A 15,740-nucleotide genomic window follows, 5' to 3' on the forward strand; every position below is an offset into this window, starting at 1 on the left:
GATGTTCAAGCACTAGCATTCAGTAGTATCCAGGACACTGGCACTGATGTGCAACACTGGACTCTGACAATTCTCCCCCCAGGCCCTTGTAGGATAAGAAAAAATGTCCCTTGATTGGTTTAGGGAGCTCTCTCCCTCCTTGTATTCCTGCAAATGTTTACTAGAGAGAATAATGAGATGACAAATGCAGGAGTGAATAAAACTTCAATATGAGTATTAGGAGGATACAGAAAAGTTAGAGGCCACAGCTGCACTTTATGGCATGGGCATGGATGGCGTGGAGCCACACAGACTGGGCAGGCTCAGGCTGGACTGGATAATCAGCCTCAAGTTTGGACCCTTCTCTACATCCGCACCCTTGCCATGAATGCACTGTGGTTGGATGTACTTCTCTGTCTCTTGTCTCTGAAACTGTTCACGTGACTTGACTTGAATGTTGGTACCAGTTCCAGCTCTAAGCCAAGCTTAAGAGGCACCCTGTGTATCGCTTGCGCATTTGCCCTTTGCAAAAGGAGGGCATGCCCCCTTGGCTCCCTGGTCCCAGGAGGAAGATGAAAGACATGGGGCAGAGCCACTCCAGCTGACCCACCAACTCGTGATTGAGACAGACGTGCTCACTGTTGAATGCCGCTGAGACCCGGAGGCAACAAGTGCCCAACACAAGGCTCCTTTATTAAATACTAACATTTGCAAAATACACATGGTACTTTCGGGCAATAGAAAGTCTTCTCGGCTATAAAAGTTGTAACTAAGTTAGCAAATGGATGTTTAGGTTCCAAAGAGCCATTTTCCCAGAAACTGTGGTTTCAATGATCTAGATTCTAGTTTTATTAAGATGCTGTGTTCCTGGTCTCCATAGCTCGAAAGCCCATGTAGTCATCACTAGAAACAAACTTGTTCCAGGAAACTAGTACTTCTTTTTAATTTTTATATTTGTTATTGATTCCAAAGAGGAAGGGAGAGGGAGAGAGAGACAGAAATATCAATGATGAGAGAGAGCATCAATCATGGATCGGCTGCCTCCTGCACGCCCCACACTGGGAATCGAGCCTGCAACCTGGGCATGTACCCTGACTGGGAATTGAACCGTGACCCCTTGGTTCACAGGTCAATGCTCAACCACTGACCCAAACTGGCCTGGCTAGTACTTCTTCTTAAAGAAACAAAATCCTCCTCCCCATGTATACCCGTTCACCACAAGCAGAGCATTGGGCCTTCCATAGCATTCCCAACTCGTCACCCAGGGACTGAACCAGCAATTACCCTGGATCAAAGCCTAGAGGCTCTAAAGGCAGTAGAATTGTGTGACAATGACTGTGTAGTGCAACTTCAGCTGATTGCATGGAAACATTATTTCAATGAGATTCTTGATCAAACATGAGATCAAGAGGTACTTTTATGAATACAAGTGCCATGTAAATGCCAACTAGTGCGTGTTACTGCTCAAGTAACTCAATAAAAACTGCTGCAGCTGCCTTGTACTAACTGGAATTTTGTACTAACACACAGACAATACTTCATCAGAGCGATACTTGATCTTCCAAGGAACAAGCTTAAGGTCAGGTGAACTCCAAAGCCTAGAAGTGGCCGGGCAGGCAAAGTCCCTGGGCAGTGAGTGAACTGACCACCAGGGAGGCTTCGTGGTCACTGGAGGTGACAGCCTGATGCAGGGGAAACGCTACCCACTCTGCCATCCACACGCTTTACCAGCTCACAGCTCCATTTTGAAATTGAAATCTACTTTAATAGACACTGTCTTTATAATTATTCAAAGCATGTGTATACATTTTTGACGGGCACCCTGTATCTGCAGGCCAGATGTGGCCGTAAGTCGGCAGTCTGTGACCTTCTCACTGGATATTCTACAGTCACCTTGAAACATCATAGAAAGGCCAAAAAATGATTATTCGATTCATTGTATTTGTATCTGTGACTCAGAAATGTTATCATTCATATAAAGAATAACTCTATTAACAACTTCCCCCCCGAAACGCTTCACTCTCTCATTTATTAATCCTCACTCTCTTCACTTTTGGACCTGTCTTCAGGCTTATAGTTCTGCCAGGACACCCTGTGGATGCTGTCCCATACACCTATTTATGTCCTATTGAAAACTTGATTTAAATGCTAGCTTTGGCATAAAACCCTCATGGTCCTCCTCGAAGGCCCCTATGTATAAGTTATAATGAAAATTGTCCAATGTATGAAATCTGCATTGATTTCTCTCACATCTCAGCCCTTCCCCAACACCCCCCAAATGGTATAACATCATAACACTACAAGGATTCACTCCCTCGACAGTGAAAGGCCTGGATCAACAGGTCAAGACTAAAGTTCAAGGGCACTCACCGCCAAACACATCTCCGTTCTGGTAGTTTTTCCCTTTCTGGGCTTCCTCTTCGTTTTGAACAGTGGCAACATGCTTGGCGGAGGCACAGCCCATAGTCTCATTCGCTCAGCTTCAGCCGGGCTGAACTGCAAATCATCTCTACAGACACGGGGACATTTTTCTTCTCTTTAAACACGAAGAAAATCCGCCTTCCTGCTGAGTGGGTCGAGATGTGCGCACCTGCAAGAAGCAAAAGCTAGATCAGAATGAGTGAGACAAAGCCCATGTCTGGGAGTCTTGCTGTGCTGTGGGACAAGGAATGTACCAGAATCCCTGCACGGTCTCACTGTGCTGGGGTTGGCACTGAGCCCTGCAGAACGCAATGCAACATGGACCATCCCACCTGATCCCTGCTCAGCAAGCAAGAGCAGAAGGCATGGACCCTATACCACACATGGCTGAACTCTTTAAGGAGATAAAAATATAGATATTTATTTATTCAAATAAATATGGGAGTACTATGACTTGGCAGACACAGGCAAGCACGTTTGGTAATGTTCTGGAATATCAGAAGCCTTCAGAGTTAGGAAAGCATGCTCATCAGATGCATATCATTTGGGCGGCTGGAGAAAGTTCTTCTTCCCCATCCTGCCCTGCAGGCCTGACCTCAGCTTCTCAGATTTTGCCAGGAGGAGGTGGCCTTCCCCCTGGGCCATGGACTAGTTTACACATTCCTGGTGGGTTCTGCAAATAATTCAGCATTTTATTTGACCGGAGGTGACATTGTTTTGTAGAATGAAGGAAGGAGATGAGGGCAAGGACTTCAATTTACTTTTGTCCATTTTCTGCTTAGCTAGCTGAATGTTTTAAGGACTGAGCAATGTAGAAATGTGAAGAAAACAAAGCAGCTGTCCATCTCTTTCAGAGTCTTGTGTCTCCATTTGATCTCTGATGAACGACAAAGGAGATAATCCCCTGGTTAAGTGAATTTACCGTCCCCCACCCCATCCAAGGTCATGGCCCAAATTCTCAGGGTTTGCTCTGCTCAGCTTGCTCATTTTTATTTATTTTACTCTTTCATTATCCGTAACCTGTCATTGTAGATGACTTACTCCAGTCTTACGGATGTTTCCTTTGGACCATCTACCCATTCATTCATCTCCATCCATCCCACCGTAATACAGGCCCTCACCTCCTCACGCTCACGGCAGGAAAAGCAGCATCAAGCTGCTGCTCTTAATCTTCATTACCACCCTCCTCTCACGACTCTCCTGCCTCCTTTACAAAGAATTGATGCTTCTCGGTCCCAAGAACAGATACCAAAACGCAGCTGCAGGCTTCCTCTTCCAACAAGATTGCTGGCCCCCTGAGTCCCTCTTCCTAGAGAGTGAATGACATGTATCCATCGGTGTCATGAAATCAAGTCATTTCAACCATAAAATCTCAGCAAAGGGAGTTTTTCAAATTACCCTAACACTACAAGTTAATTCTGAATCAATCTAACAAATGAACTGAGATACAAAGGTAATGTTCTTAAATGGAGCCAAGCAAATGCAAATTTAAATATACTAGTAAACTCTACGGCTACAACACTGACCATGTCTTTGCATAGTTGTCAGACTATGTTCTATCACTGGTTGTATTAAGTCATTAACAGTTGGTAGAGTTTTACAAACACTAAAGATTCTCCCCCCGCCCCCAGCCAATGCTTATCATTTTTCTATATTATTAGGTAGCCTCGTATTAACACATTTTCATGGTTTTAAAGCTATATGGAACACACACATCCCTATTCTTATATTTAGCAATAATGCCATCAAAGAAACAGTATTTTGATTTGATGGTCTATTCATACTGGCCTATAAAGCTTAGGGACTTGATGGGGTACATGTGCTCACATTCATTTTAAAAAATCCACACAATACAGTGTAGTAAATGCCACGATAGAGGTTTCATAAGAATCTATGACAATGCAGAATTCAAAAAAGGAGATTAAAGGATGATAGGGCAAAGGCAGGATTAAAAGAGGAAGTGCTATTTTGTAGGGTCTTAAAAGTTCGGTAGAAATTTGCCAGGCTGAGAAGATGGTAGCATCATCCACACGTAAGGATCATCCACACGTAAGGAACCGCCTGGGCTAAGATACTAAATAGAATGTAGAAGAGCACAGTGTGTGTGTGTGTGTGTGTGTGCACGCTTTTTGGGGGGTCTGGAGGAGGCCGTGCTAACTTTATCCAACTTAAAGATAAACTAAAAAATGTCATAAGATATAGAAAGCTTCATTCCAAATTTTTGTATAATAAAACACGGGATCTCTTTATTTTTAAATTTATTGGGGTGTACTGGTTAATAAAATTATATAGGTTTCAAGTGTACAATGCAATGATTCGTCATCTGTATATTGCATTGTATGCCCACCACCCAAAATCAAATCTCCTTTCACCATACACTTTCTGATCCCAACTTGAGCATACCCTGAGAGATATTAAATTAGTAGTGTCCAAATCCATTCTGTCAATCCATCATGGTTTTCAAAGAAACATCATTGACATATGAGACAAGAAGAACTATAGGAGTCGGATTCAGTTGTAAGGGTAGAAGAGGGTCTTCTAACCAGGTGGCTGCTAAGGGTTGTTGTGATTGCTGCTGCTGCTGCTGCTGCTACAGGTCTGCATTCCCCGCCAGCACTTCTCAGGGCAGCACCCCTTCCTCCACTCCTCCAGCATGACCAGGGAAGATCACAGGTGTGGGCTCCCAGAATGAAATCCTCCCTTTTTAAAAAGGAATGTGGGCAAACCACCTCACACGTAGGTGAGCAACCCAACTTGAGAGGAGAAACCTCACTTGCCTCCCTGTCTGTTGCCACCTCTTCCAAATAAACGAAGTGAAAATAGGAGGGAGAGCGGGAAACCTAACAAAATTCCCAAAGGACAGGGGAAATCCCACGACAATTCACAGTTGTCCGCTCTGGGATTCTCTCTTTCCTCATACGCTGTCCAAGAAGTACATGTAAGGATCTCAGACGGGAATTACCCTTTGCTACCTACCTCTGAAAAGCACGGTGCAGTGTTTTAAAGTTGTGTTTGTATCAAAAATCTTACTTGACTTAAAAAGTTGAAATCACATGAAAATCAAATTCATGGCAGCAAGCTAACAAACATAAAACATCCTCTATAATAAAAGCCTAATATGCAAATTGGCCAAACAGCGGAATGACCGGTGGAACAATTGGTCACTATGATGTGCACTAACCACCAGACAAGGCAGGTGCCAGTGGGGGTCCCCTCCATTGCCCCACCGGTCTCCCCACAGAGGGAGGCGACCAGCGGCAGTGGGGGGCGGTGCCAGCGAGCAGGCAGCGCCAAGCTGGCCAAGGCAGGTGCCAGTGGGGGCCCCCTGATCGCTCTGCCTGTCGCCCCAGAGATCGGCCCTGATTGCCGGCCAGGCCTAGGTACCCTACCCATGCTCAAATTTCATGCATCAGGCCTCTAGTATAAGAATAATTTTTAAAGTCCTTCTCTGTTATTCATGCATGGAGGCGAGGGGCATGTTACCATCCAGATTAGATGGGATTTATATTCAATTCAAGTGATGACTCGGGACGTTCCCATGTATTATGTTTTAAAACACAAACACTATTGCTCAATAGGAGCACTCTCCAAATCATAAATAGGTGTAGATTTTGTTTTCGAAACATACACACTATATATTTTACAGCGGTAATATCAAGACTGATGTTTTTAAATTTTACTTCATCTAACTATATATTAATATCTTGCCCATTTTGAAGGTGATATAAAGCCATTTGAGAGGCATCAAATCTCCGTAAAGCTGATGGATCACTGGGGAAAGTGTTTTACTATGCCATTTGCATTCTGCACATAAACAATTATCCAATCACTCATTCATTTAATCAACGGATATTGACTGAAAACTACTGACAGACATGTGTTTGGTGGGTATTGGGGATAAGCCAGGATAAGGTTTTCCTCCCAGTCCCCACAGAATATGAACAGAGAAAGGAGATCATTAGAAATGTTAGGGAAAGAAATAGAATATTGGGGACGAGCTATAATTATAAGAAATATCAATCATGATGGTTCCGTTCTGTATAGAGAAAGCACATTGTAACCGGGCTGAGAGCTGTACACCCTGGGACATGGGAGCTAACTTCGGAATGCAGTCCATCCCCCTTTTCTGAGAACTGCCTGGATTAATAACTCGGTTGCTGAAACAATCCGGTCCCCCGAGGCACCCTCCCTCTGCGACTCTGCCCCCTCTCCAAACCACATTGCCTGTAATCTGTAACCTTTATACCTTGCCTACTTTCCATGCCTGTAATTCCTACTTTCCCATGTAATCACTGTCTTTCTACCCAATATAAGCAGCTGGCTTATGGGGAAGGGTAGAGCAGATTTTTGTGGATGACCTGCTGGCATTATTGGAATAAACACTCATACTTTGTATATTATGACTCAACGCTGTCTCTGCTTAATTGGCTCAGGTGGTGACAGGCAGCCTGGACCCATTGGTTGGCTGATTTCAGAAAGACCAGTTTTACAGCAATGTGGTTGGTACATGTATTGCAGGTTAAATACAGGATGACAGGGGAGTTCGCCCCAGGGCACCTGATTCAGCCTTGGGAGAAGGAATGTAAAGGAGGTAGGGTTCCTGGTTTGAGACTTGACCAGGGAAGGAGGGAGAAAGGGAGGGAGGGAGGGGGGGGGAAGAAGGAAGGAAGGAAGGAAGGAAGGAAGGAAGGAAGGAAGGAAGGAAGGAAGGAAGGAAGGAAGGAAGGAAGGAAGGAAGGAAACACTAGAACACCCCTGAACTGCATCTTTTATAGCCTGATGTAGTCAAGGTTTCATTTCTACTGAAAACTCTCTTACTTCACCTCAGTCCAATCAAGACCTCAAATTGAACAGATCTTAAAAAATGTACCCCTACAATGACTGCTCCAGTAATCTGCGCAAAAACATTTCCCCTCGGTTTGTACTATCCTTCACATAAACACTAGCATAATTTTTTTATCTTCCATTTTTTTCCATTAGCTTTGCTCAGCCTTTCTCTCCCAACCCCCACCTCCTCCATTCATCTACCTTCTTGAAACCACACCACTTAGCGAGGTAAGTCTGACGGTGCAAACGAGCATGCAGAGACCACAACGCTGGGCAGATCTGAGAGTCCTCGTTTTCACATATTGTTATGAACACGATGCTATTTCTGAACTCACAGATCGCAGCGTGAGAATTAAACTGGAACATCTCTTTGATGTCTGATGGAAGCTTCGAATACCAAGCCCCAATGATGATTTTTTTAAAACCAAATAATCTACATGATAGGATCCGTCAGCTCCTCTAAAACCGTGGGGTCTAATGAACCGCCCATGGCTTTGTGTACAAGTTTCCCCAAATGGCTGTATGGCTACATAACCTGTCCCATGGAATAAGACGTTCCATATTCACACATGTACACTTTTTTTTTCTTTTGGTGAGAGCACAAGTTCTACTCTCTTAGCAAATTTCAATTATACAAAACAGTATTATCATATAGGCACCACATTATATTTATATACATTAGATCTTCAGACTTTATCTTCTAATTCAAAGGGTACAAGTTTGTACCTTTTTACCAGCCCCTCCTTATCCGCCATCCCCACCCCCAGCCTCTGGCAACCACCACTCTCTACTTTCTGTTTCTAGGAGTTTGACTAATGTGATATTATGCAACCATACAGAGTTTGTTTGGCTTTTATTTTATTTAGCATTATGCCCTCAGGGTTTATCCATGTTTTTGCAAATGGCAGTATTTCCTTCCTTGTAAGGAAATATATGACATTTTCTTGATTCATTCACCTGCTGATGGACACTTCGGTTATATCCATACCTTGGCTACTGTGAATGGTACTGCAATGACCATGGGAGTGCAGCTCTCTCTTCCAAATAGTGGTGTCCTTACCTTTGTATATACGCCCAGAAGTGGAATTGCTGACGGCTTTTTTCTTTACCTTAATGTTTTGAACTGAAGGAATAGTTTTATCAAAAAAATGACTTTTATGAAATTGGGAAGAAAAATAAATAAGCAACATCTGTTCTTAGAAAAATCAAAGATACCTGACCCTATTTAAAAAAAAAAAATCCATGGGAAAATATTCATATTTACATAATATGATGGATAATTTCACTTTCCAACAATCATTCAGGGACTTTTTCATTTTGGATAGAAAAGCCAAAAATATTACAAACAGTTTCCTTGTCAAGAAAGATACTTCTAAAAAATGAATTAACAGTGGTAAACTCCATAAAGAAATCCTAGGCCAGAAAGAATATGAATTTACCACATGCAGCTTAGAGGACTGAAGAAAAATCAAATTCTGATTGCAATGGGCACCCTGAAAGCTGTGAAGTCAGCAGTTAAGGAAAAGAGACACTCAAAGTCACTAATCATCTGAGAGATGCAAATCAAAATGACAGTGCAGTACCATCTCACACCCCTCAGAATGGCTATCATCAATAAATCAACAAACGACAAGTGCTGTGCTGGCAAGGATGCGGAGAAAAAGGAACCCTCGTGCACTGCTGGTGGGGATGCAGACTGGTGCAGCCACTGTGGAGAACAGTATGGAGTTTCCTCAAAAAACTTAAAATGGAACTCCCATTTGACCCAGTGATCCCACTTCTAGGACTATATCCCAAGAAAACAGAAATACCAATCAGAAAGGATATATGCACCCCTATGTTCATAGCAGCACAATTTACCATAGCTAAGATTTGGAAACAGCCTAAGTGCCCATCAGCCGATGAGTGGATTATTAAAAAACTGTGGTACATCTACATAATGGAATACTATGTTGCTGTAAAAAAGAAGGAATTCTTACCATTGCAACAGCATGTATGGAACTGGAGAGCATTATGCTAAGCAAAATAAGCCAGTCAGAGAAAGATAAGTATCACATGATCTCACTCATTTGTGGAATATAATGAACATAAACTGATGAACAGAAATAGAACCAGAGACATAGAAGCATCGAACAGATTGTCCCACCTATGAGGGAAGGCAGGGGGTGAGGGGATAAGAAATCAACCAAAGGACTTGTATGCATGCATATCAGCATAACCAATGGACACAGACAGTAGGGGGGGTGAGGGCATGTGCTGAGGGGTGGGAGTGGCTGGGGAGAGGTCAATGAGGGAAAAAGGAGACTCATGTAATACTTTAAACAATAAAGAATTTAAATTTTTTTTTAAAAAAAGAGGAAAAGAGACAGCCACATTATTAATAGATCAGGAGCAAAGTACCCCTTTCTTCCTCTGATTAAAAAGGGAAATCAAGATAAGGCGATATCTGAAGACTGCTTTCTTTTATTGAAGAAAGAGTCAACATCTAAGCTCCATAGAGAAAAAAATATATGTATAAATAACTAATCAGTCTGTTTGCCCATCTGCTCTGCTTCACTCAAATGAGTGTTAATACAGCAGCCCGCTGGGAGGAAGGCCGGCAGCCTAAAGTGATGTCTAGTCATGAAGCTCTTGTATCCTAGGGCTACTGTTCCCCCCATTTCACACTCCACTGTGCACATTAAAAATAACACATGAAGAGATGCCACATGTGACATGAGAATAATCTGGGAAAGTCAGGCCTTCCTGGTACAAGCAATTGCTGGCATCAGAGGAGATATTCATTCCTCGCCTCACACTCATTCGGTGGCGTGACAATCAACAATATGCTATTATCCCCAAAGAAACGGGAAGTGTGGCTTCTGCTTTCTTTATGGGAAAACTCTCACTTCCCCAAACAATAATTGTATGGAGGTGTCTCTCAGAAACAAGACATCCCAGGCAAGATGATACATTTCTGCTGGATTTTCTGCAGTGAGGGGTGGGGGTGGGGAGGCAAGGTGACAAGTGGCAAGAGCGCTGGAATGGGAGTGGGCTCAGGTCACCTGCCTGCCTGGGTACCAAGGCTGGACTTCCTCTGTCTGATCCTTTCTCTTTGATTCTATGATCTACCAGAAAATATGCCCAAGTGATGCTAAGAATGAAATTACCCCTTACAAAGAGGACATTTCTTTTATTTATATATTTATTTATTTATTTATTTATTTTTATTGATTTTTGACAGAGAAGAAGCTAGAGGGATAGAGAGCGAGAAACATCAATCAGCCGCCCCCTGCAAACCCCCCACTGGGGATGTGTCCACAACCAAGGTACATGCCCCTGACCGGAATTGAACCTGGGACCCTTCAGTCCGCAGGCTGACAATCTATCCACTGAGCTAAACCGGTCAGGGCCAAAAAGGCCATTTCTTACCTGAAGCCAATTTATTTACAAACTTTGCTTCAACGCTTACCCAATTAGGACATCCTTGCAAGTTTTTGTTTTCCAAAACATTTCCTATGAGACCTAAAGATTATCACCAGTGATGTTGTGGCCCAAGGATGTTGACTTTAATGATGCATAAAGTGAAAAACAAAACAAAACAAAACAAAAAAAAACACGAACAAAGCTTAGTTCTACCATTTCCTCTTTTCTATCCAGCTTTTAATTAATAAAAATTAAATGCATTTTAAAACTATTTCTTGTAGGAAGCTGGTTAGAAAAAGTGTGTGAAATAATTGTTCTTCAGCTAAGGATTTTAGAGTTTGATGCCTTATCTTGCACCTGCAATCTCTACTTCTGCATTGCCTGCACATGTGCTCACACAGGTTCATGCATGGCTGGCACTATTTCTGGAAAGGCAAGAGAGAAAACCACGATGTCCTGATTAAAGTCACCCATCCCACACCAGGGAGAACCTATGCAGAATGATGCTGTTTCTAGAATTGCTCCTCAGTGATCAAAGCCAATGGCAGATATTCCTGGACTTTGAGTTCTCTGACTTCTTCCCACTTTCAGGATTCAGAATTCCAAGAGTATCTGCAGGAAGCTGTCTACCTGTGTCAATGGGAAACCTTCTGCTTCATGACACCCAAGACAGGGACCTCTTGATGGCTTCGCTGCTGGTTCCCTTGTCGCTGGGACAAAACCATGTGATTTCTTTGTCAGGACCCTTATAATAACAGCAGTTTCCCCTCTTTTGAAAAATTGTTTTGTAAATGCAGGTAGATAATGAAATGCTTTGAAAAGCACTTATAAACGCAAAGTAATACTTTCCTGCGCATACTCTCCTGTGCCAGGTGCGAAACATTACCTTTCAAAGCCATGGCCTTTCACGAACACTGGGTGGAATCGGTTTGCCCAGAGGACTCCTGTAGGCAGCCCCAGAGAAAATGCGCAAAACAGACGGAAAGGGAAAGACAAAAATCGAGAAGTGACAAGACACTGAAAGTAGAATAAGTGTGAATTACTATAAAAGCACAATTTGATTTTAATGTAAACAAAGAAGTCATGATCCTTCCTGAATAGCCGTGAAGAACATTCTGGGTGATCTGCATGTTGAAATGTATTGTGAAGAGCAGATATGATTCCTGCCCTTGAAGGGCTAAGCATTCAGACACAGCTAACAGATCATAAGCAATAAAATAAAATTCCAGCCCACCTCCTGGTGTGGCTCAGGGGTTGAGCTCCGACCCAAAGTTCAATTCCTGGTCAGGGCACATGCCTGGGTTTCAGGCTCGATCCCCAATAGAGGGTTTGCAGGAGGCAGCCGATGGATGATTCTCTCCCATCATTGATGTTTCTATCTCTCTCCCTCTCTCCCTTCCTCTCTCTGAAATCAATAAAAACATATTAAAAATAAAATTCCAATGACTAATGCACACCACAGGGAAAGAGAGATCAGAGATGTTCTCGAGAGTCATAGGCTACTTCAAGTTAATTAAATTAGTGCTTGCCTCAGCTTTATTTTATGCAACAAGAGATGTAAGAACATCAGCATACTGTGCTACTCTTAGACCTTCAGAGAGCATTGACTGATGAGGACAGTGAAACAGATGACATGGCACTTTTGAGCTACTGATCCTCTTTAACACTATAAAGTACAACGGAACTGTAGTTGGACAAACCCCTTGCAAATGTGAATGTCACTTTCATGTGCCAAGGACAAGAGTCAAATGCCACTGATCTTTGTCTGATGCGCACATGGGAAAAGCACGCATAATGTTTTCATCATGCAATTAAGAGCCTCAACTTTACACAAGACTCCTGGGATCCAAGCATTTTTTTACTCAATTCCCATCTCTAAGCTTAATACCGGCCTGGCTCATACCTCAGCCTTAAACTTCTTACTGTGGTAGATAAAAATAAATACAACCAACAGACACAAAATATATGAATTATCTAAACTAATCATTAGGAGCAAATGTGAGAATCATTTGCAAACCAAAAAAAAAAGTCTGCTTATATTTTATTTGAAGACTTTGGTATTAATATTTGAGTGTAGGTATATTTAATGGCCTCAGAATTGTATACTTTTAACAAAGTAATGTAGTAACACTTTGAAAAGATCTGAATCCTAGAAACTGATAAATAGTATTTCCCTCAAAAATCTAAACATGAGTCCTTCTTCCCTCCCCGAATAACCTTTCCTCCTTTTCCCCCCTCCATACTAAAATAAATGAAATCACCATTAGACACTGGTGCAAACTCTGATCTAAGATCTCTCTCTTTCTCTGTGGCCTACCTCCGGCCACGCTATCCTAGGTCTGAGAAGGCGTCAACAATGATCCAATGATTGAGTGAGCCCACCACGCCTGTTGGGCAGAGCTGCTGACTCAAATAAGCATCCCTAAGGGTAAGCCTTGGCTATCTGTCTTCCAGAACCTCCGAGTGCCATCCAGAACAGCTCAAGATCTGGAAGTGCCTGAAAACTTAAAGAAAGCAACAAGGTAAAATATTTTTGTTGGTGAAGGACTTAGTGTCTCTTTCTTCCTCACACTCACACACACACCATAAAAGATCTACAGACGCAAAGACCATACCCAATATTTTGTGGTTTTCTGAGGGAAAGGGGTTGTGTGGCTTTGGGTCAATTACTCACTTCACAGTGCCTAGGGTCCTCATTTATAAGATGGGATAGGACTGCATGAATTTTGAGGAGGAGTCGATGAGCTGATAATACATAAAGTGCTTAGGACAGCACCTGGCAATCAATAAGCAATTAACACCTAACAGTTATTGTCATCATCATCACCATCATCATTATTATTTAGTGGGATGGGGATGAACTTTAAGAAGAGAGGGGCAGAGGCAAAAGAGACTGGAAAGAAGAGATGGGAAGAGAGATGAGAGGTGAATGGTGGCATCTTGATGGCCTGAGGAATTGCCCCCAAATAAGCAGGCGACTGAACATTCTGTAAGAGAAGCTCAGGGTCCAGGTGCAGCCCCTGCAAAGAGAACCCTGAGCAGCCTGTGCTTCTGTAGTGTTGGGGGTGGGAGGTCAGCCTCTGTGTGGCACCTCCCAGGCCTTCGAAGACTAAGGCTGCCGTGTGTACACAAGCTGAAGGTCCGTGAGCTCTCTCAAGCTTTGTCACAGCTTCAGTGAATGTGCAGCTCCCATCGTCCTGCTATTATGTGTTTGTGTATCTGTCTTTTCCACCAGGTAGATTTCCAAGATCACAATCATGCCCTAATTATTATTCTCTCTATTCCCTCTGGCACAGGTCAGGCACACAGTAGGTCTGCAATAGATGTTGAGTGAATGAATTCTCTTATAAAGCTCCTCTCACAAAGAAATGTTGGGGGCTTTTAAGAAAGGGTGCTCTCCTCACACCATGCCCTAGGTCACCTGCATGGACACTAATTTCTTGAGTGCCTCACCAGTGACTATAGTGAAAGATATTCATCTGAGCCATCATAGATGATTTAAAATTATATACAATATATGATTTAAAAAGCTAGGAAGAGAATAATATGTAATATTATACTAGTCTAATGCAATTTTGAAAGCTTTTGGCACTTATACTGTTGGCTCTAATCTTCCCCAGATAATTACACTTTTATTTATTTCAATAATCATTTTGGGGGATAGGGAGACTTATTTAGCTCTCAACATTCCATTAGGGACCAGAGACTCCAAAATGGATGTACATTTCCTGACTTTCGATTAGAATCTAGGGATGTTTAGCAGTGCTTCTAAAACTCAGCCCCCCTGGAAAATGAAGGCGTTTTTTGGCTTGTATGTTTTTTGCTTGTTTGTTTTTGCTGAAATTTAAATATTTGATCAGCTCTTTGAGACAAAGAACTATTTAAGAATGATGTCCTTAGAAAACCAAACAAATTGAAACTATAAATATCATTTCCGGATAGAATAAATCAATGCCCCTTTAGCCTACTGAGTTTAAAACACACACACACACACACACACACACACACACAAACAACAACACAAAGGCACCTCAGTTTTCATGCTGCTCTCAAGAAACGCACAAGGCTTTCGGCAGCTTCATCGATCTTGTAGAGCTGGGCCAGAAGCACATTCTGTGCAATCATCTACTTACAGAAAACAAAAGCAAGGAGCTGAGAGAGGAGACCCAGGAGGACAAAGCAAAGTCGGCTGAGTAATGGCCTCTCCTTTCTAACGTACCAGGAGATGCTCTCTTGCCCTGACGCGCTCACGCATGGCGCTGCCTTCCCTCAGCACCCACCACATCTCAGCAGTGTCTAGCACGGTCTGAGGTAACAAAAACATAAAAAGGAGGACAAGCAGCTCTTCCCTAGTCTTGATGCTCTTCTTCAGCCACGGAAAAGCTATTAAAGAACATTACAGGGTTATAGGTTATGAGCTAGCATGACCTCATAAACGTTGCCAACATCTGTAGTCTACTCTGAAATAATTATTGTAAATCACCAGCCCAATGTTCCCCATCTGAAGTAGTATAATTAGTGAACGTGGTGTTCCTTCCTAGCAGATGTACTGAGAGGCTGAGCCTAGAGTGACAGCTTGGGAGGACTGGAGGGCTTGGGCAGCAGCAGCAACAGGACCGGAGCCCACCAACAGGAGGGCACAGTTGAGCATCCAGACCCATCAGCCGGCCCTGTTGGTGTGAACCATCCAACAGACCCACATTCAGTCCCAGTCTAACATGTGGAAGCTGCAAGTCTTCCCCTGACTAGAGAACCAGATGCATGGCTTGATGATAAACCCTTTTCTTGGAGGAAGGCACGCCATATTCTATAACATTTAGGACTCAACCACATTCTATTCTGCCCAGCTGTCATGTGTGGGGGACCTCCAGAGTGTGGCCAGGTTGAGACAGCGTTGGTCCTGAATATGAGAAAGGCACATCTGGCAAGCTACTTAGTATTCCTGTATCTGGGAGGGTGTCACCCCCACCATTGCTTCTATTACATCACTGTCATTACCACCCTGGGAAGCGAACTGCAAACATTTTCTAATTCCAAGATCTCCCTGAAACTTTTAAAGAATTTTTAAAATCCAAATTAAAATTTGGATTTGTAGATTACTTCCTGGG

The 15,740-nt window shown here is 42.9% G+C and overlaps 1 protein-coding gene across 3 annotated transcripts in view; it reads right to left on the minus strand.

Annotated features, from left to right (window-relative positions):
* Positions 1-15,740, minus strand: part of CUNH1orf21 (chromosome unknown C1orf21 homolog) — a 176,102-nt gene that overhangs the window by 103,918 nt on the left and 56,444 nt on the right. For all 3 annotated transcript variants that reach the window (XR_004973189.1, XM_036342376.1, XM_036342375.1), the window contains exon 2: positions 2,350-2,569. Coding sequence is in view for 2 of the 3 variants with exons in the window: in XM_036342376.1 (XP_036198269.1) it covers positions 2,350-2,443 (94 nt within the window). In the remaining variant the exon portion in view is untranslated. The remainder of the gene's footprint in view (positions 1-2,349; positions 2,570-15,740) is intronic.

Source organism: Myotis myotis, unplaced genomic scaffold, assembly GCF_014108235.1.
Source record: "Myotis myotis isolate mMyoMyo1 unplaced genomic scaffold, mMyoMyo1.p scaffold_m19_p_18, whole genome shotgun sequence".
In the NCBI taxonomy this organism is placed as follows: domain Eukaryota; kingdom Metazoa; phylum Chordata; class Mammalia; order Chiroptera; family Vespertilionidae; genus Myotis; species Myotis myotis.